This window comes from Sturnira hondurensis, unplaced genomic scaffold (assembly GCF_014824575.4).
Source record: "Sturnira hondurensis isolate 20B ecotype Veracruz unplaced genomic scaffold, ASM1482457v3 Scaffold0021765, whole genome shotgun sequence".
Classification (NCBI taxonomy): Eukaryota; Metazoa; Chordata; class Mammalia; order Chiroptera; family Phyllostomidae; genus Sturnira; species Sturnira hondurensis.
This window is the reverse complement of record NW_028094396.1, coordinates 1624054-1644961: the sequence shown is the minus strand read 5'-3', so window position 1 is coordinate 1644961 and position 20908 is coordinate 1624054. Positions and strand designations below refer to the sequence as shown.

Here is a 20908-nt window from a genome sequence, read left to right as displayed (position 1 = left end):
ATCATTTTCCTTTGTTGAAATAAATTGTATATATTGCTTAGAGCAATGGGAAGAGATTTCTTTCCTTTCTTGTTTGTTCATTTTTTTGTTAATAGCTTTGTTAAGATAGCATACACATACTATACAATTTGCCCACTTAAATGTACAACTCAGTGGTTTTTAGTATATTGAAGAGATTGCTTTCATGTCTTGGTCAATTTGGGCTACTGTAACCAAGTACTACAAAGTGGGCAGCTTATAAACAACAAATTTATTTCTCATAGTTCTGGAGTTTGGAACTCCCAGATCAGGGTGGCAGCATACTCAGGCAAGAACCGTCTTCATTTTGCAGACTTCTTGCTGTATTCTCACATGGCAGGAAAGAGGCAAGGGAGTACTCTCGGATCTCTGTTATAAGGCACTCATCTCATTCATGAGGGTTCTGCCCTGATGCCCTAATCGCTTACCTTAGGGGTTAGGATTTCATCATAGGAATTTAGGAGGATACACTCAGCCCATAGGAGATGCCTTTTTACTTTGGACGGGTCTAATGTTTCAGAAGTTTAAGATTGTGTCAGTGACTATCTTATGTTGATTCAAATGATCTTTGGGGAAATAAAACTAACCTTACTAAAAATGTACAAAACTTAACAGGGAGTTCATTACAAGTAGGACTACGGATGGTCAATAAAACAAATGCAATGGGGGCCCAGCTGGGCAGGGTCGGTCCGGCCACCAGTTCCAGCACTTGGGCAGGTATCACCATCTCTGTTTTTCGGATGAAGAAACCAAGGTCCAATGAATTGAGGGTAGAAGATGAACAAACCCATCACACCATCAACATATGTGCACTGCCTCAATGTTGGACTAATTAGGAAGCTGTCAGATTTTATTGATCCGCAAGAAGGATGGAAGAAGTTAGCGGTAGCTATTAAAAAACCATCTGGTGATGATAGATATAATCAGTTTCACATAAGGAGATGTGAAGCATTACTTCAAACTGGAAAAAGTCCCACTGGTGAATTACAGTTTCACCAGGGCACAACAAATTGCACAGTTGGTGATCTTGTTGACCTGTTGGTCCAAAATGAGTTTTTTGCCCCCACGAGTCTTTTGCCTGATGCTGTCCCCCAAACTGTCAATACTCTACCTCATAGAGAAGCTGTAACAGTTGAGCAGAATCAGAGGCCTCTCTGTGGCAAAGATAGGAAAGACATTCGTGATACCTGTGTGGAATCCTCAATAAAATTGTATGTCACCTGACTCCTGGAGTCTAGAAAGTTTAGAAGTTAGTGATACATGCCTTCACAGTTTTTCATTTTATGAATTGAGGGATGTCACCAATAACTTGGATGAATGACCCATTTCTGTCAGTGCTAATGACAGAATGGGAGAGGGCAGGTTAGAGTTGTCTGTAAAGGCTGTGAGAGCAGTGGACCTGCCGGGGAACTGAGACAGCAGTTTGACCAAGGAAAAAAAAAACTAATGGCAAAGTGTCAACATGAAAATTTAGTAGAACTACTCAGTTTCTTAAGTGATGGAGGTGACCCCTGCTTAGTATATGTATGTGTACATGCCCAATGGTTCATTGCTAGACAGACTGTCTTGTTTGGATGACACTCCACCACTTTCTTGGCACATGAGATGCAGGAATGCTCAGGGTGCAGCTGACGGTGTCAGTTTTTTATATGAAAACCATCAAATTCACAGAGATATAAAAAGTGCATTTACTTTACTAGATAAAGACTTTACAGCCAAATTATCTGACTTTCAGCCTACATAGGCTTCTGAGAAGTTTTCACAGACAGTCGTGACTAGCAGAACTGTGGGAGCAGCAGCGTATACAGCACCTGCAGCTTTGCGAGGGGAAAAACACCCATGTCTGGTACCTACAGCTGTGGTGGTGTTTAACTAGAAATAATAATTGGATTTCCAACTGTGGACGAATGCCGGGAACCTCAAGTATTGCTAGATATCAAAGAAGAAATTGGAGGTGAAGAAAAGACAATTGAAGACTAAATTGATAAGAAGATGAATGACATTGATTTTACTTCCATTGAAACTGTGTACTCTGTTGCCAGTCATTGTCTGCATGAAAAGAAAAATAAGAGACCAGATATTAGAAAGGCCCAACAGCTGCTGCAAGAAATGACAGCTTCTTGAAACTTTAGTAGAATAGACACTTGGCTTTCTGTACACAGCTATCAAAACCAGTTTTCAGACTAAATTATTGTGCTAAGCATTCTTCTTTACTTTTAACAAGGTGCCATGGTGCAGTGCAGTGGTTCCTAAAGCTTAGGTAGAGCCCCAAACGTATAGAACAAACAAAAGCAGAACGGCCATTTCAGCACGTAGCCCCGCCTTCTTTGTGTCAGCCTCTGTTCATGCAGTGATCCGTGAGACATCTTCTTGGAACTTCATCAAGCACAATTTGAAAACTACAGGCTTAGCAAAAAAGCGGACTGGAGTACAGAATGCAAAGACCCTGGGCTGAGGCCCAACTCCATTACCAATTGTCTGTAAAGCTGTGGTCAGTCACTTAGCTGCTTTGAGCATTGGTTTTTCCACCTGTAACATTGGACTAATAATACCTACTGTGCCTCTCTAGTGGGTAATCACGAAAATCAACGGATGCAGAATGTTTACAAGTACTTTGTACCTTAAAGAGTGATATAAAGTTTAAGATTTACATAGATGATTATAAAAATTTATTACAGTCATTTGTTTATAGGGTCATGTTCACACTGTGCTATTCTAAGCAATTATTCACCACAAGCCAAATATACCCCCATGGTACTGCCATGATATGGCCATAATTAAATTATGTTACATGGCAAAGTTGATGGAATTTTGCAGATGCAGTTAAGATTCCTAATCAGCTGACTGAGTATCAATAGGGAGACTGTGGTGGGTGGGCCTGTTCTAATAAGGTGAACTCTTATAAGGCATCTGAGACATCCTTCTGTGGGCTTTAAAGAAGGAAGCTACTACGTTGTAAGAAGGTCACATTGGCTGAGACCTAAGGGTGGCCTCCAGGAGATGAGAGCTACTTTCTGGCTGTCAGCCAGCGAGACAGACTGGGAACCGGGAAGTATAACCATAAGAAACTGAATTCTTTCAACAGCCTAAAATTAGCTTAGAAAAGTACTCCAGACTTCAGATGACACCATCACTCCAACTGTCACCTAAATTTCGGCCTTGAGACCATCAGTAGTGAATCTAGCTGAGTTGTGCCTGGACTTCTGACATACAGGACTGTGACATAATAAATGAGTTGCCATAAGCCAAAAACAAAAAAACAAACAAAAGAAAACTCCATAAAAAGGTGTAGGAATGATACAGAAGTTTTAAAACTGAAAAATATCAAAATTAATTTATATTTTTGCCAGAATATGTGACCATAATTTTTAAAATCAAAAGCATACTAAAAGGTGAACAAGGAAAACAATAATAGTTCTTTGCATTCCCATTTCCCTTCTCAAGCAACTACTTCCAACTGCTTTTGCTTGCACCTAATTTTTTTTCCACTTGAATACAAGGCTGACTCCATGCATTCCCAGTTTGATATGGTTGTCGCATTCCTTAAGATAACATCTTTTAGGACGTTGAACTGGATCAAATTGTCTGTTACAGAGCACATTAACATGTAGAATGCCAAACTGCTCCAAACCCAAACATTAATTTTTTGAAATCGGAACTGTTTATATTTCTTAAAGAAAGAGCTGTTATATTAATTAAATTGGAATCTGAATTAATATATTTCCTAAAGAAGTTAATCTAGAAACAAGTCAGAACATCACATTTTTTTCCAAAGTATATCAGTATGTCATCATTTAGTTTCAAGTTTCTTATGTTTCTGCATCTCCAATTCCAGCTTTTTCATTTTTAAACAGGATAAGTAATCTTTACTTGTGACCTGTTTAATGACACATTCACAAAATCTTTCTGTTCTGACATTATTCTCATTGTATATTTCACTGATTAAATCTTATGTTAGATTTATTTCTTACCTAGCATTTAGTTAACCTCAAAGTTCATGTTTTGATTTGTTTGCAATAAGTTTTAAATACAGTTTCTCATTACCATTTTTCCTTGGTCAATCTACCTTCCTGTTAATGACTTCTTAGTGAAATCTTCCTCTGAAAGGATCCCATCTCTTTATTTCCTTTTTGTGTTACCTGGTACACTTCTTCCCTATTAAGTTCCCCTCTCTCAGCTGGAGGAGTTCTTCCCCCAAAAAATATGTTTATTGATTTTAGAGAGAGAGAGAATCATCAATCGATTGCCTTCCATACATATCCCAGCCAGGGATTGAACCTGCAATTTAGGTATGTTCCCAGACTGGGACTCAAACCCCCAACTTTCTTGTGTATGGGACAATGCTCCAACCAACTGAGCCACACTGGCCAGGGCACAGCCGGAGATTTTACATCTTTTATTAAGCTCATTCGATTTTTCAATAATCTTAACTGCTAGGAAATTTAACCTAGTGTTTCCAAGTATTTCTTAAAATATTTTTGAAGTATTTTTTTCATGGCAAAATCTTCCAAATGTGTAAGGTATTAAAACTTGATTTGCTTTTATTGGACTAGGGGAAGTGTTTAAAAATTGTGACCTTTTTTTGAAAATCATTACAGGTTTTTTGTTTTAAACAACGAAGCTGGGTTATTGGAATACTTTGTGAATGAACAGTCTAGAAATCAAAAACCCAGAGGTACTTTGCAGCTTGCAGGAGCTGTAATATCCCCCAGTGATGAAGACTCGCACACCTTCACTGTAAATGCTGCCAGTGGGGAACAGTATAAACTCAGAGGTATGACTGAGATATGAGATGAATATTATGATTTTCTTTTTCCCCTGAGAAGTGTACTTTCCTGCTTACATTTGGGTTTTATAGAAATTACTGTCATTGATGATGTACACACCCTATTCTAAACCTTGGCAATGCTTTAAGAATTTATGAAATATGTTTTAATAAATACTTTCTTCAGGTGGGACAGTGAACAAATCTGTTTAAGATTGACCCCTCTAAAATTTTTGTGGAGATAAAACCCTAATTATTGAAAAATCTAAAAGCATAGCCTTCTTTAAATGATATGTTTTTATGTCTGCCATTGGTGAATAGTTTGGCCCTTTTCTTGATTTGTTTTGTATGCTCTTTCTGGTTTTCAGGAACTAATGGATATAGTTGGGATTTACTAAAATGTCCATATTCATTAAAATAAAAGTTATATTTATGTAGATTAATTTGTATAGAAGTTTTTGTTTTTCACCTAATTAATACACATGAAGTATAATACTAATCCTAGCTGAGCATGCTGCTTGAGGTCTGAAAGTACTGAGTACACATTAAATACTTAATAAGGAGTATTTAAATAAGAGTATATTTCTATGCTGCATGTAATATATCCTCTTTATGAAATATCCACATCTAGCTACTATGTCACCTAACAAGATTGATGCTTGGTTCTCTTTGCTCTAGAAGAGTATGACCAATCCCTGGTTTTCAATGATCTTTTCTTTATGCTATAGACAATCAATTGTATTTCAAATATAATTACAAAAGTAGATAACGTGTGGATTCTTTTCACCAGCCACAGATGCTAAAGAGCGACAGCATTGGGTTAGCAGACTTCAGATATGTACACAACATCACACTGAAGCTATTGGAAAGGTATGTGGATTCATGTATGATAGTAATGCACAAAAATGGGGAAAGAAGTTTTTAAAATTTCCACGCACACAACCACAAAGCTGGCAGGTGGGGCTATGTCTGACACTTCATCAACCTGGTTCACATTGTTTGCTCAGCCCTGGGGATTCCCTGAGGCTCCACCCCACCCACCTCACAGGTCCAGCCAAACTGTTAACAGTAGCTTTTCCGTATGAATTGCTTGTCTAGACTCATGGTGCACATCTTTCTAAAGCCTATCAAACAAGCAACAACCAGCGTCAGCAAGCCCCCAGCCCCCATATCACAGCCAAGAGGCCCCAGGCCTGTTCACAGCTTAGCTTCACCTGGGAATCTCCAGCCCAGCACAAGTAGCAGCCGTCTGCAGATTGTTTTGTAGCTCATGCAGGGTGGCCCTGGACAGAACATAGTGGTAGCTGACCTTGCCCTGTACCAGCTGGGAGACCTTAGAGCCTTCACACCCAGTGGACAGCTACAGACCACGTTGGAGCACCACCACCCTGCTTCTGCACAGCTGATACTTCACAGAGGGTGGAGGTGGGTGGTCAGTGGCCACAGCCGGTCCTTGAAGCTCTGTGACTGGCCTGTATAAATCACTCCTGTTGATCTGCCATCAGCAACCAAGACTCAGCCACATGAGGAGGGTGTACTCAACCCACTTGGAGGTCCCACCTTGAGTTACCCAGCTTGGGTGATAGGGGAGGCTGTGCCACTGGACCCTACAGGACATGTACTATATTAGGCCATGCTATCAAGACAGGGAGACATAGCAGTTCTACCTAGTACATAGAAACAAATACAGGGAGGCTGCCAAAACAAAGACACAAAGAAACATGGCCCAAATGAAAGAATATATCAAAACTTCAGAAATAAGAGCTAAACAAAATGGGCCCAAGCAATCTTTCAGATGCAGAGTTTAAAACACTGGTTACAAGGATGCTCAAGGAAGTTAGTGAGGACCTCAACAGCATAAAAAAGAACCAGTCAGAAATGAAGGATACATGAACTGAAATAAAGAACAATTTCTAAGGAAGCAACAGTAGAATTACATGAAGCTGAGAATTTAATCAATAATTTGAAACATAAGGAAGCAAAAAGCAACCAATCAGAACAAGAAGAAAAAAGAATCCAAGAAAATAAGGATAGGGTAAGGAGCCTCTGAAACAACTTCAAGCATTCCAACATTCGCATCATTCGGGTGCCAGAAGGAGAAGAGAAAGAGCAAGACGTCTGAAGTCTATTTGAAAAAATAATGAAAGAATACTTCTCTTATTTAATGAAGAAAATAGACATATAAGTCCACAAAGCACAGAGAGTTTCAAACAAGGTAGATGCAAAGAGGCCCACTCCAAGACACATCATAATTAAAATGCCAAAAGTTAAAGAAAGAATCTTAAAAGCAGTAAGAGAAAAAGCAGTTAGTTATGAGCAGGGGAGTTCCCATAAGACTGTCAGCTGATTTTCTCAAAAGAAACTTTGCAGGCTAGGATGGATTGGCAAGAAGTATTCAAAGTAATGAAAAGCAAGAACCTGCAAGTACCAAACTAGATTGCTCAACCCAGCAAAGCTATAATTTAGAATGGAAGGGCAGATAAAGTGCTTCCCAGACAAGGTAAAGTTAAAGGAGTTCATCATCACCAGACCATTATTACACGAAATGTTAAAGGGACTTATTTAGGAAAAAAGAATATCAAAACTGTGAACAATAAAATGGCGGTAAATACATTATCTATCAACAGATGAAGCTAAAAAGCAAACTAAGCAAACAGAACAGAACAGAAATAGAATTATAGATACAGAGAATGGTTTGATGAGAGCCAGATGTGAGGTGGGATTGGGGAATAGGTGAAAACATGAATAGATTAAGAAGCACAAATTGGTAGTTACAGAACAGCCATGGGGATGTAAAGCACAGTCATCAGAGAACTTACATGCATGACCTGTGGGCGTGAACAGTTGTGTGGGGATTGCCTGGGGGAGTGGTGTAGCCAGGTGGAGTGGGGCAGAGGGTGTAAAACTGGAACAACTGTAATAGCATAATCAACAAAATATGGTAAATAAATAAATTGAAAATTAAAAAATAAAAAGTTTTTTGTGTTTTAGGACTAATACACAGTCTTCAGGACATTTGATGTAAAAGCTTTACTCTTACTACAAGAGGACAATGATGGCAGCTATCAGAAAGCCCCAGTTTGTTCCAAAGAAACTTGCATGTTACATTTAGAAAACTTATAGTGAATATTCCTAAGTACATTTTGTGCCTCAATCATGGTGTTTAAAAATATAAAATTAGAAATTTATTATTGTAATATCTATAAAACGTGAAAAAATATTCTTGTCTGCACATCTGCAATTAAGTTGCTAAATAAATGACTGGTTTACTGCTGGATGTGTGAAATGCTTATACTTTGTGTGTCTTAAAGTTTATTTTCAGAAACATTCTTGTAGTCAATTCTGAGATTAATTTAATTTTTAAAATTACTCATATGTAAACTTCATGATTTGAGGGTTATAGAGCATAAAATATTTTTAAAGGAATCATTTTCTTTGTTTGTCTAATAGAATAATCCGCCTCTGAAATCACGGAACTTCTCGCTTGCATCTAGTGGTAATTCACCTATATCCCAGAGGAGACCAAGTCAAAATGCCATTTCGTTTTTTAATGTTGGACATTCCAAACTGCAATCAATGAGCAAAAGAGCTCACTTACCTCCAGACCATCTTGTGGAAGTCAGAGAAGTAAGTACAAAGTGAAGTCAAGTAAAATGCACATAATAATCTTACCTATTTGATTTTATCACAGAAAATTTTTAATTTTGTTTGTGTCTTCTGAGGCCCCCAGTGCTTCCCATCTAGTATGCTGAGATAGTTTTTGAGTCTTAAAGATTCCCTGAGTAGGGAGAAGGGTTGGAGGCTGAGTGAAAAAGTGTGGGGATTAAGAAGTACAAATTGGTACTTACAGAATAGTCACAGGGATCTGGATTACAGCATGGGGAATAGTCATTAGTGTTACGATGGCTATGTGTGGGGTTAGGTGGATGCTTATGTATGGTGGGTACCACTTTGTGGAGTTTATGATCGTCTAGATACTATACTATACATCTGAAACTGGTGTGGAATGATACTGAATGTGGACTGTGATTGAAAAATCAAAAGATTTTTTTAACTTTTTAAAAAATGTATTTTATTAATTATACCATTACAGTTGTTCTATTCCCCTCTTCATTCCCTTCCACCCGCACACCCCCTCCCCCACCATTCTCCCCCCCTTTAGTTTATAACCACGTGTCTCAAGTTCTTTAGATTCTATATTTCCCCTACTATTCTTGCCCTCCCCCCTATCTATTTTCTACCTACTGTCTATGCTATTTTCTGTACCTTCTCCCCCCTTCTCCTCCTCCCACTCCCCTGTTGCTAACCCTCCATGTGTTCTTCATTTCTATGGTTCCACTCCTGATCTAGCTGTCCTCTTGGTTTGCTTTTGTTTTAGGTGTGGTTGTTAATAACTGTGTGTTTGCTGTCCTTTCACTGTTCATATTTTTCATCTTCTTTTTCTTATATAAGTCCCTTTAGCATTTCATATAATAAGGGCTTGGTGATGATGAACTCCTTGAACTTGACCTTATCTGAGAAGCACTTTATCTGTCCTTCCATTCTAAATGAAAGTTTTGCTGGATAAAGCAATCTTGGCTGTAGGTCTTTGGATTTCATGACTTGGAATACTTCTTTCCAGCCCCTTCTTGCCTGTAAGGTCTCTTTTGAGAAATCCGCTGACAGTCTGATGGGTACTCCTTTGTAGGTGACTGTCCCCTTATCTCTTTCTATTTCTAGGATTCTCTCCTTCATTTTAATCTTGGCTAATGTAATTCTGATGTGCCTTGGTGTGTTCCTTCTTGGGTCCAACTTCTTTGAGATTCTCTGAGCTTCCTGGATTTCCTGAAAGTCTATTTCCTTTGCCAGACTGGGGAGGTTCTCCTTTATTATTTGTTCAAATATGTTTTCCACTCGTGGCTATTTCTTTCCCCCTTCTGGTACCCCTATAATTCGGATGTTGGAACATTTAAATATGTCCTGGAGGTTCCTGAGACTCTCCTCATTTTTTTGAATTCTTGTTTCTTCCTTTTTTTCTGTTTGGTCATTTTTTTCTTCCTTCTGGTCCACTCCCTTGATTTGAGTCCCAGTTTCTTTTCCATCACTATTGGTTTCCTGTGCATTTCCCTTCATTTCAATTAGTTTAGCCTTCATTTGTTCCTCTAATTTGTGACTACAATCAACCAGTTCTGTGAGCATCCTGATGACCAGTGTTTTGAACTGTGCATCTGAGAGGCTGGCTATTTGTTGGTCACTTAGAGTTATTGGCTCTGGGGCTTTGAGTTCTTCTTGAGCCATCTTTTAGAGTGTTTGTGCCTGTTACGTATCAGGATTGGAGCCCTAGGTGTTCACCAGAGCAGGGCAACTCAGTCGCTGGGTTGTGACGCTGTACGTGGGGGCGGGGTCAGAGAGGAGCAATGGGGGTCCCCTTTGTTGCCTCTCGGTGCTGTCGCCACAGCTGCCACCGTCACAGGGGCCTACGCGTTTCGTCCCACTGCACACAAATGTGCCACCGCCGTCAGCCCTCCACCACTGGGTTCGCCTGCTGGGGCCTGCACAGTCCGTCTCACTGCGCGCGAATGTGTGACCGCTATCCGATCCGTCTGCCCCGCACCCCGATTGGGACTGCGCTGCCTGTGTGCCTGGGTCTGGGGATCTTTCCTGCCCGACCCTGCTCCGCTGCTGGCTCCGCCCCTCTTACCATCCCGGTTGAAGGGTTCGTTGTTGTTGGACTTCCATATAGTTCAATTTTTCTGTTCTTTATTTTTTTTAATATTTTATTTATTTATCTTTAGAGGGGAAGGGAAGGAGAGAAATATCAATGTATGGTTGCCTCTCGTGAGTCCTGTGCTGGGGACTAGCCTGCAACCCAGGCATGTGCCCTGACTGGGAATCGAACCGTGATCATGTGGTTCGCAGGCTCGAGCTCACTCCACTGAGCTACACCAGCCAGGGCCAATTTTTCTGTTCTTTGGCTGTATCTTTGTTTACTAAACCTTTGTTGTATTCAAATTTGGTTGTGGGAGAAGGCACAGTGTTTCCACCTATGGCTCCATCTTGGCGGAAGTGTCAAGATTTTTTGATTTTTGATTCAATCAAAAAAAAAAAAGATTCCCTGTGTATGTAGGGTGTCCAACGTTTCCTCAAGTCTGACAACTATATATTAGTACACTCTCATTTTTCAAAAGTCTCTTATTTCTCAAGTAAAAGTACAGACTCCTTTGATGTACAGTTTAAGCCTAGTGGGAAGGCTATATGGCCAAACAGTGACTTTTAAACAATATAGACATATATCTCTTTATATATGTATTTGTATACATATATGTGTGCACACACACATAGTTTCAAATACACACAAAAATAGAATAAGTTCTTGATGTTACCTTACCTCAACATTTGCCTCTTTTTCTTTCAAACCAAGTGCCAAATAATTCTACTTCATAATGCAGTTGTTAGGTTCTAAATATTCCAGGTATTGTTTGCTGAGCTAAATTTGATAGAGCTTATAGATATCTACATCATTGCCTCACACAGAAATGTGCTTGAAAATTAGAGGAATGTTTTAATAGCCTTTCAAGTTACTTGTGGCTATTTTTGGTACTGCATGGAAACTTGACAGTGGTAGTCCCTTAAGTGTTAGATGCCATGTGAAATCTAATATAAGTCAGTGAACTTCTCATATTGTTATATGAAAATTCATTGATATGTTTTGCGCTTTGAATGGACCCTAAACTGTGCATGATTTTGTAACACCATGCATCAGTCATTCGGAAAACATTAGTTCACTGAGTTATACAGGTCTTGCAAGTGTTGATCTATTTTATAATTTTATAATATCAAAAATTCACATTCATTAACATCCCTACCAATATCATCAGAAAAGGCTTTCAGTATGGGGAAGCTGTCAAGCTTATGGTGACAGGTAGGTGATCCAAAATTATAATTTTTATATTTAAGCTCAGATTTTATAATTGGCAACAAATACTGTCAGTTTTTCTTGAAATGTCAGGCTCATTTTGCTCAATTTTGAGGAAATTGCACAACCTCCCAGGTTTCAAATCTATAGCTTCCAACATTCAGTTGTAAAGGAAAGACGCTCCTGTGTTTCTGCTCTGCTCTGCCAGAGCTCTGTACACTTCCGTAGTCTGTCACCAACTTTGTTGGGGTTTCCCTCACACTAGCCAGGGTGTCCAACCTTTTGCCATCTCTGGGCCACCCTGGAAGAAGAAGAGTTGTCTTGGGCCATGAATTAAATACACAAACACGAATGAAAACTGATGAGCAAAAAGGTTTTAAGTAAATTTATAATTTTGTGCTGAGCTGTATTCATAGCCTTCCTGGGCCCCACATGGCCCACAGATGAATTAGAGAATTAGGCTAGGCAGTTCTCTAATTCTCTGTGGACACTAGCTGGGTATCCTGCAATGTTAATTCAGTTCTGACCCTATCCACCTCTGACCAACTGGCTATAAATCTGAGGTTTCTACTACTTTTTCCTCAGGTATCATCATTTGCTAGAACAGCTCATAGAACTCAGAAGAACAGTTCGTTTTCTATTTTACCAATGTATTATAAAAGAATATGAACTGGGAACAGCCAAATGGAAGAGATGCATAGGGCAAGGTGTGGAGTACGCCCTCTGTGGTCGTACCACGCTCCCAGGTGCCTCCAAGTGCTGATCAACAGGACGCTCTCTGAACCTCTTCCTTTTGCCTCCTTGTGGAGGCTTCAGTATGTAGCCGCGATTGACTAAGTCCTGGGTGGGTGGTGATTAATTGAATCTCTAGCTCCTGCCCCTCTTTTGAGAGGTTGGGGGGTGGGCTGAAAGTTCTCACCCTCTGATCACTGTGTTCCCCTGGCAGCTAGCCCCTCGGTAGGTGAGAACTCACCCCAAATCACCTCATTACTAAAAACTAGTGTGGTTGAAAGGGGTTTGTAATGAATAACAAAACAGACCTATTTCACCTTTATGCTCTGAAGCTACTTCAGGAACAAAACCAAATATAACAGTAGATGCCCCTATGTCCTAAACATTTAGGGGATTACAAAGGTTTAGTTGCTGTGTGCCAGGAAGGGATGGGTAGCAGAGACCAAGTACATGTGTCTTATTGTCACACATCTTTTCATGTCACAGTGGTAATCTGTGGGAAAAAAACAGCTAGTTCACATTTTGAGAAATGTTGTTCTAGAGACTGTGATCCAGCTCCAGAAGGCTGTAATGCAAAGCTATAATTCATAGTGAGTTTGAAAGGAACATTTTAATCCAAGTCCATAGGTAAATAGAGCAATAGATTATGTAACATTCGGCAAAAGCAACTGACTATTCAGAATAGTGTATTGTGCTGGAACATTTATTATTAAAGCTTTACCTAATTAAAATTATCTGCTTTAGTGTTTATTGTTTATTGTTAATGCTGTTTATCAAATCACTTCATTATTCAGTGCATGCTTTGTGCTCATGCTAGTCTATCCCTAGAAGTAGCTAAAATGACCAGTCTCTTCAGGAAGACAGACAATTAAAGTATGAATGAAAAAATCATAATTCTAATCTGGTTTTTAGCTAGACTAGATACCACATAAGGGATATACTAGTATCACCATAAAGAGCTACAAACCAGAATTAACCAAGTTTTCAGATTTCCTGAAGTTTTCTGTTCCCTGAGAAACTGGTTTTATAGGAATAAGTAAAAAAATGGCTTTACAAGTCAGTTTTCTTTTCTTTTCTTCTTCTTTTTTTTTTTTTTTTTTGTAAATACATGATCAACTCATTTGTTTGCTTTGGAAAGAGCCATTACCAAATTTTAACATTTGTACTATATTTTAAAGTTAATTTTTTCTATCCAAGAATATCACTTTCTTAGGCCCCTTCACTTTTGACACCAGCATTAGCAGGTGGCTATTGGGGACCTTTTGCACAAAGAAACATTTTTTTTCTCTTAAGTATTTTATTGTGATAGCTGATTATTTATGTTGTGACTGTTCTACTTATTATTTTTTTCTTTATTAGCTTATAATATAGAAAATTGCAGAAATTTTAAGTGTATATCTTGATGTAATTTCCATGTAATTGTATCCTGGATCAAGAACTTATATGTTACCATGTCCCCAACCCTGATACCCATCCAGGCCTCTTAGGAACAGGGCCACACAGCAGGAGGTGAGCCTGAGTGTAATGCACTTGAATCATCCCCAGACCAGCCCCCATCCCCCTCCCCCTTCTATGGGAAAATATTCTTCCACGAAACCGGCCCCTGCTGGCGAAAAGGCTGAGCACCGCTGCCGTAGAAGGTCCCCGCATGCCTCGTAATCACTACACCTTCCTTCCTCTCCGGACATCTAACACCATAGCTTTATTTTGCCTGTTTTTGAAATTTCTAAAACTAGTGTTAAATAGTGTGTACTCCTTTGGGTGTGGCTTTTTTCCCAGTCAACGTTGTATTTGAGATTTATGAGGCTGAGTGTAACAGTTCTTTTCACTGCTGTATAGTACTCATTGTATGAATATATATATTTATTTCAGTATTGCTGGACACTTGACTTGATGAACATATGTACACATACCTGTCAGTTGCATATCTAAGACTTTAATGGTTTGATTATGGATTGCATTCATTTAGCTCTGTAAACCTAACCCTAGTAGATATTGGGTACTGTTTTCCACACTCGTACGTATTCATAAGGTTGGATTATTGGAAGTTAGTTCCAAAATATATATATAAAAACATTTATACACACAGAAAGTACACACATGTATATGCGTGTGTGTAAATTCTTTCATACCCACACTTTTTCTTAAAAAAAAAANACCATAGCTTTATTTTGCCTGTTTTTGAAATTTCTAAAACTAGTGTTAAATAGTGTGTACTCCTTTGGGTGTGGCTTTTTTCCCAGTCAACGTTGTATTTGAGATTTATGAGGTTGAGTGTAACAGTTCTTTTCACTGCTGTATAGTACTCATTGTATGAATATATATATATTTATTTCAGTATTGCTGGACACTTGGCTTGATGAACATATGTACACATACCTGTCAGGTATGTGTACATATACCTGTATATGTATATGTATATATACATATATGTATATATCTAAGACTGTAATGGTTTGATTATGGATTGCATTCATTTAGCTCTGTAAACCTAACCCTAGTAGATATTGGGTACTGTTTTCCACACTCGTACGTATTCATAAGGTTGGATTATTGGAAGTTAGTTCCAAAATATATATATAAAAACATTTATACACACAGAAAGTACACACATGTATATGCGTGTGTGTAAATTCTTTCATACCCACACTTTTTCTTAAAAAAAAAAACCTTTTTTTCTGGTAAGGGTAAGTGTTTGATTCAGTATCATAACATATATTTTCAGGGATTATTTTATGTGTGACACACTTGATTTGCTTGATAGGATCATTTTGCATCTCTCACTAGGCCTCTGATGCACTGTATTAAAAATTATCTGGAACAGAACCTCTGAAATTTAAAAGAATCTCTGTACTCTAAATTTAGTTTTTACTTGAATTAAAATAGTGTCCAAAGGATGGGTAATCTAAGAACCTTAAGCTCACAATTCAAAGTAATTACTCAAAGTAAATTCAGTTTCTTTTTTTTGGCCTTTGTCCAGTTTTATTGAGAAATAGACATAAATCACTGTATAAGTTTAAGGCATACAGCATAATGGTTTCATTTACATCTATTGTGAAAAGTATTTGAATAGTTGTAAAGCTTTTTTAAAAAGATTTTATTTATTTATTTATCTTTAGAGGGGAAGGGAAGAAGAGAGGGAGAGAAATATCAATGTATGGTTGCCTCTTGTGCGTCCCCTGCTGTGAACTGGCCTGCAACCCAGGCGTGTGCCCTGACTGGGAATCAATTCGCAGTCATGTGGTTTGCAGGCCTGTGCTCAATCCACTGAGCTACACCAGCCAGGCCTTTCAGTTTCATTTTTAAAAACTGGGTTGTTCATCTGTCATTGTTATTCCACTGGCTCTGTTAGAGAAGTGTGGACAGGGCTCTGTCCATGAAAAGAACTTGAATCTCTAAAAATATTAGAGTTTTATTTGGGCTTATCCAAGGACTGTGTCCTAAAAGCAGACCTTCAAGAAACTTTAAAACAGTGTTCCAACTTTCAAAAAGTGGAGGGTACTTATACAGGCAGAAGAATGAGTGAAAACTACGTCTGATGCATTAGAAGTTTCAGTGAGGGTGTATATAGTCCAGTGATGAATAGTTTTACATCGAATGGAAGGAATGGGTGCGGCAGATAAGGCTGGGTCATTGTGGCCCCTGGTGTCAAGAGAGTCTGGGCACACGGTCTGGAAATAGTTAAACTGCTTGAAATCCCTTGAGGTGGATTTGCACCAGGATGCAGAGAGAACAGACACTGTTTTCTATAGTCACTGATCTTTAGTGTTAAAACTGAATAGGCCATGTATATATATATTTACAGGGGTTGGCAAAGGTAGGTGTACAGTTGTTTGTATGGAAAAAGATATGCAGGTTATGACTATTACAATAGTTTTATTAACTGAAAAGAATGTTGCAGTGGTACAGTGTACATATGTACAACCCTGTAAGTGCACAAATTGCCTGCCTTCATTATTTACACATTCTTGTAGTCTACTTGAAGAGCTTTGGCACAGAATTCTTCATTTTCGTCAGCTTCTTGACATGCCAAACCTACTTTAGCCCAGCCCTGTATATAGGTCACACATATATGGCTACCCCTCAGGGTTGGCCCTAGGAGGAATTTAAATAGGCTCTTTCTTCCCTGGTTACGGATTTAGTCAGAGCTTACTCACCTTTTCCTTTCCTCAGCTTCTGATCAAAGCAGAGTGCAAGGAACTCTTTAACTGGAAAGACTTATATTCATTCAGTATTTGCTCAAAATCAGGTTAATGGGACCAGAAAGTTAGATTAGGAAAGAGGAAGCCGGTAAACCACCATGTTCTCGCTATAGGTTCAAATTGAGCCTGACCAGAGGTGCTGAAAAAGTGGGAATCAGTTCCTGGATTGGGAGTTAATTTTACTTTGGAATCAAATAGGTAATGCTGCTCTTAAAGATAGTTTGGAATGAAGTGTTCTTTTGATGGCTTGTATAAATTTATGCGATCAATAAAAAGTGTGTCAGGGCTTTTGAGCTTTGTTGCTTTCAAATAAAAAGTGCAACTGCCAAGGGTCACCATCTTTTGCTCAGCTGACAAGCACTGCTAAGTGCTCACTGATTGAGAGCAAACTTAAAGTAGGTTTCTAAGCCTGATATATCCCAAAAGTGTCTCAAAAGTGAATACAGTCATTAAAATGGCAACTGTATGAGGGACACCCCCCAAAAATGGAAAAATTGTGTATTCATTAAAAAACTGTGTGTTCAAAATACTCTCCATTTGATGCAGTACACCCGTGAAGACGTTTTTCCCACTGCTCAAAACAGTTTGTGAACTCATCGATTTTAATGCCTGTTTAGTGCTTCTGCCGTTTTTTGTTCCACATCTTCCACATCTGCAAAAACATTTCCCTTTGAGGACTTTTTTTATCTGTGGAAGCAAAAAAGTCAGGGCAAGATTTAGTGAACAGGGAGTGTGCGGTATGGGGATCATGCTGTGATTTTGGTCAAAAGCTACTGAACACTAAGCGTTGCATGGGCAGGTGCACTCGTAAATCACCCATCACGAAATGAGCAAAGGCATTGAAAGAGTTTTCAGAAAAATTCACGGAGGCCAAATGCAGCTGTTTATACCATCTGACAATCACACCAGATGGTATCCTGCTACAGATGGGCTCCTAGAACACTCAGCTAGTGGGGAAGCCTGTACTACGAGGGGCCCACCTTGCATGAAATAATTCTGTTCTTTTTTTGGGTCCCCCTCCATATGTGTAGTATGTACAGAAACCATGAGTGGGACACACAGAACTGTTGTTTTCCTTAGATGATGTCACATGCTGAAGGACAACAAAGAGACTTAATTAGACGAATTGAATGCCTTCCTGCTTCTGGCCATCTTAGTTCCTTGGACCAGGATCTCTTAATGCTCAAAGCCACTTCCATGGCAACTATGAACTGCTTAAACGACTGCTTTCATATACTCCAGTTGCAGCATGCATCACATCAGAAGGGCTCACTGCCTCCAGGTAAGTTGTGGATTAAAGGTAGGACTTAACAGTGAGGGCCAAACCCTGGAAAGGACTGCATTTGTTGTAATTCTAACTTCAGAAAATCTTAATTAAAAAGCAAACAACAAAAAAATAGAGAATCAACAAGCCTCTTTTAATGATGACTCTGATGTTACAGAAAGTCTTGTTACTGTGCCCTTTTTTGACTCTAAAATGAATTTGGGTCTAATGTCTAATATCATTAAATATCTCTTTGGAGACCTCAAATTCAGCATATCAGAAACTGAACTCAAAACCCACATCTTCTGTATTTCTGTTAAAGTTGGTGATATCACTTCGTCCAGTTGACCAAAGTAAACTGAATTTAGGGGATCATTTCTGGAGTTTTGGTTCAGGCCACTGTTTGTTGTGAGATATGTAGTTAAGTCGATGAGTCACCTCTCAGTTTGAAAAATAACGTATATATCTGGTATTTGAGAGCACTTATTTGTTGAGATCAGTTTACTGGGGAAAAGAATATTATTGCATGGGAGAATAAAAATGAGTTTTTCTACTAAATGAGATGAATAAACTCATCACATTGGGTTTTTAAAAATTGAGATATAGTTGACATAATATTGTGTGAGTTTAAGGTATACATGTTGCCATATATACATATATATGTACACACATATATAGCAACATGTAGGTACATACATATGTATGATTACCACTAAAGCATTAGCTAGTTAATATCTCAGTAATGTCACATAGTTATCATTTCTTTTTGTGGTAAGAACATTTAGGATCTAGTCTCTTAATAACTTTGATGTGTATATATAATACAGTATTGCTGACTAAAATCACTGTGCCATGTATTAACTCTCTGAAATTTGTTCATCTTCTAGTTGTAAGATTGTACCCTTTAACAGCATCTCTGTAATCCCTTTACATTTTATTAATAGTAGCAACTTAGTATTTCACAAGAAGTCATTATTCTCTTATCCCACTTATTCCCCTTATGAAAGTAAATTTTATATATATAAAATGTGTTCATCTTTATGTGTGTGTGTGTATAAAATTTACTTTTAGAGAGAGGCGATGCAAGGGAGAAAGAGAGAAGAGAAATATGAGTGTGCAAGAGATACATCTATTGGTTGCCTATTTCATTCCCTCACCAGGGACCTGGCCTGCAACCCAGGCATGTGCGACCCAGAATCGAACCAGTGAACTTTTGGTTCACAGGCTGGCAGGCACTCAATCCACTGAGTCACATAAGCAGGAAGATATTTTAGAAAGATAACCTCTGCTCAGGAAAAAGTTTACCATAGTCAGATCTTGATATGGCTATAGATAGTATGGATCCCATGCTCACATGTGCCTAAATTCAGTATTTCAAGCAAAAGAAACTATTTTTAATGTCAGTTGTAGGTATAGGTCAGGGCAGTATTACAGAGGCCAATAAACTAGGAACTCATAGTCTACTTGACAGCATGTAAGTACTTAACAATAATTAAATCCCATAAACTGAAAGGTCATGTGTTCAATTCCTGGTCAGGGCATGTACCTGGGTTGCAGATTCGGTTGGGAAGTGTACAAAAGGCACCCAATTGATGTTTCTCTCTTACATCAATGTTTCTCTCCCTCTTTCTCTCTACCCCTCTCTCTAAAATCAATAAGGTTCTCCTTCGAGGAGGATAAAAAAGAGAATTATAAACTGCCATACAATTGAAAAAAGAAACAAATTATGCATTGTTTTATCAACCAGAGACTTCCACTGTTAATATATTAGTACATTCCCCACCAGTTTTTTCTATTTTCTCAGTTTTTGTTTGTTTCACCCCATAGTTATTAGAAAATATATGTTTGTATTACACATTTTTAATGTGTTACATGCTTTTGGTCAACATAAGTGTTATTGACTGCACGGTGTTCTTTTGAGGGGGTAGATGCACTTTGGTTCCTTCACTGTTCCCCTGTGTGGAACATTGGATGAGTTACCCTCAGTTATAAAATCTGGGTTAATTCTAGTTTAGCAATAATTTTGTCAGTTAAATGAAACAGTTTCTTTCCAGTTTATGCTACTTAGTTTTTAAAAAATACATCAAATAGTATAATGCTAGGTGCTCAACAAAAATTTAGTTAAATTTATAGTTTTTTAAATTCTTAGAAATTTCACTTGTGTAGTTAAAATTGTCTTATTTTTTATTTTTTAAATTAATAGTATTTTATATATTTTTTAAGTTTTTATTTATTTAGTTTTAGAGAAGGGGAGGGATAAAGAGGTAGAGAAATATCAATGTGTGGTTGTTGCTTGCACACCCTCCACTGAGGACCTGACCTACAACCCGGGCATGTGCCCCAAATGGGAATTGAACCAGCAACCTTTTGGTTCCTAGGCTGGTGCTCAATTCACTGAGCCACACCAGCCAGGACTTGGTACGATTTGTAATCAGTTGAGTGGTCTCTTAAATTTAGTGTTTGGCCCTGGCTGGTGTAGCTCAGTGGATTGAGCGCGGGCCTGCAAACCAAAGCACCTCGGTTCGATTCCAAGTCAGGGCACATGCCTGGGTTGCATGCCAGTTCCCAGCAGGAGACACATGAGAGGCAACCATACATTGATATTTCTCTCCCTCTCTCTCCTTCCCTTCCCCTCTAAAGATAAATAAATAAAAATCTTTTTAAAAATGTAGTGTTTGTGTGCATTTTATTTTTAGAAATAAAGAAATCTAGCTAGTGGTATTAAAAATTAACATTTTAAAGAAGGAACAAAATGTTTTAATTTCCTTGGAATTTTGAAGGAGGCCCCATGAACTTACCCAGGGCATTGCCCCAGTGCCAAAAGTAAAACTGAACTGAATGATAAAGTAAAATGCTCTGGGAACCTTACAACTTTGTAATTTATTTCTCTACTGAAGTCTGGGGTTTTGTTATAAACTGAGTAAATTCCATGCTGTTTAAAAGTTCTGCTTGGTAGACTGAGCAACCAAGCTTCTGTGAAACGTTGATCAGCCTCTGAAATCAAATGGAACATTTTCCATTATTGATTAGGC

The 20908-nt window shown here is 38.5% G+C and overlaps 1 protein-coding gene and 1 pseudogene across 1 annotated transcript in view; both read left to right on the top strand.

Moving 5' to 3' along the window:
- OSBPL11 (oxysterol binding protein like 11) overlaps nucleotides 1-20908 on the top strand; it is a 93802-nt gene that overhangs the window by 43303 nt on the left and 29591 nt on the right. Inside the window, exons 3-6 of the mRNA XM_037033670.1 lie at nucleotides 4617-4792; nucleotides 5574-5653; nucleotides 8234-8410; nucleotides 17693-17894. Coding sequence (XP_036889565.1) covers nucleotides 4617-4792; nucleotides 5574-5653; nucleotides 8234-8410; nucleotides 17693-17894 — 635 coding nt within the window. The remainder of the gene's footprint in view (nucleotides 1-4616; nucleotides 4793-5573; nucleotides 5654-8233; nucleotides 8411-17692; nucleotides 17895-20908) is intronic.
- On the top strand, nucleotides 388-3108 carry LOC118978294 (interleukin-1 receptor-associated kinase 4-like; annotated as a pseudogene).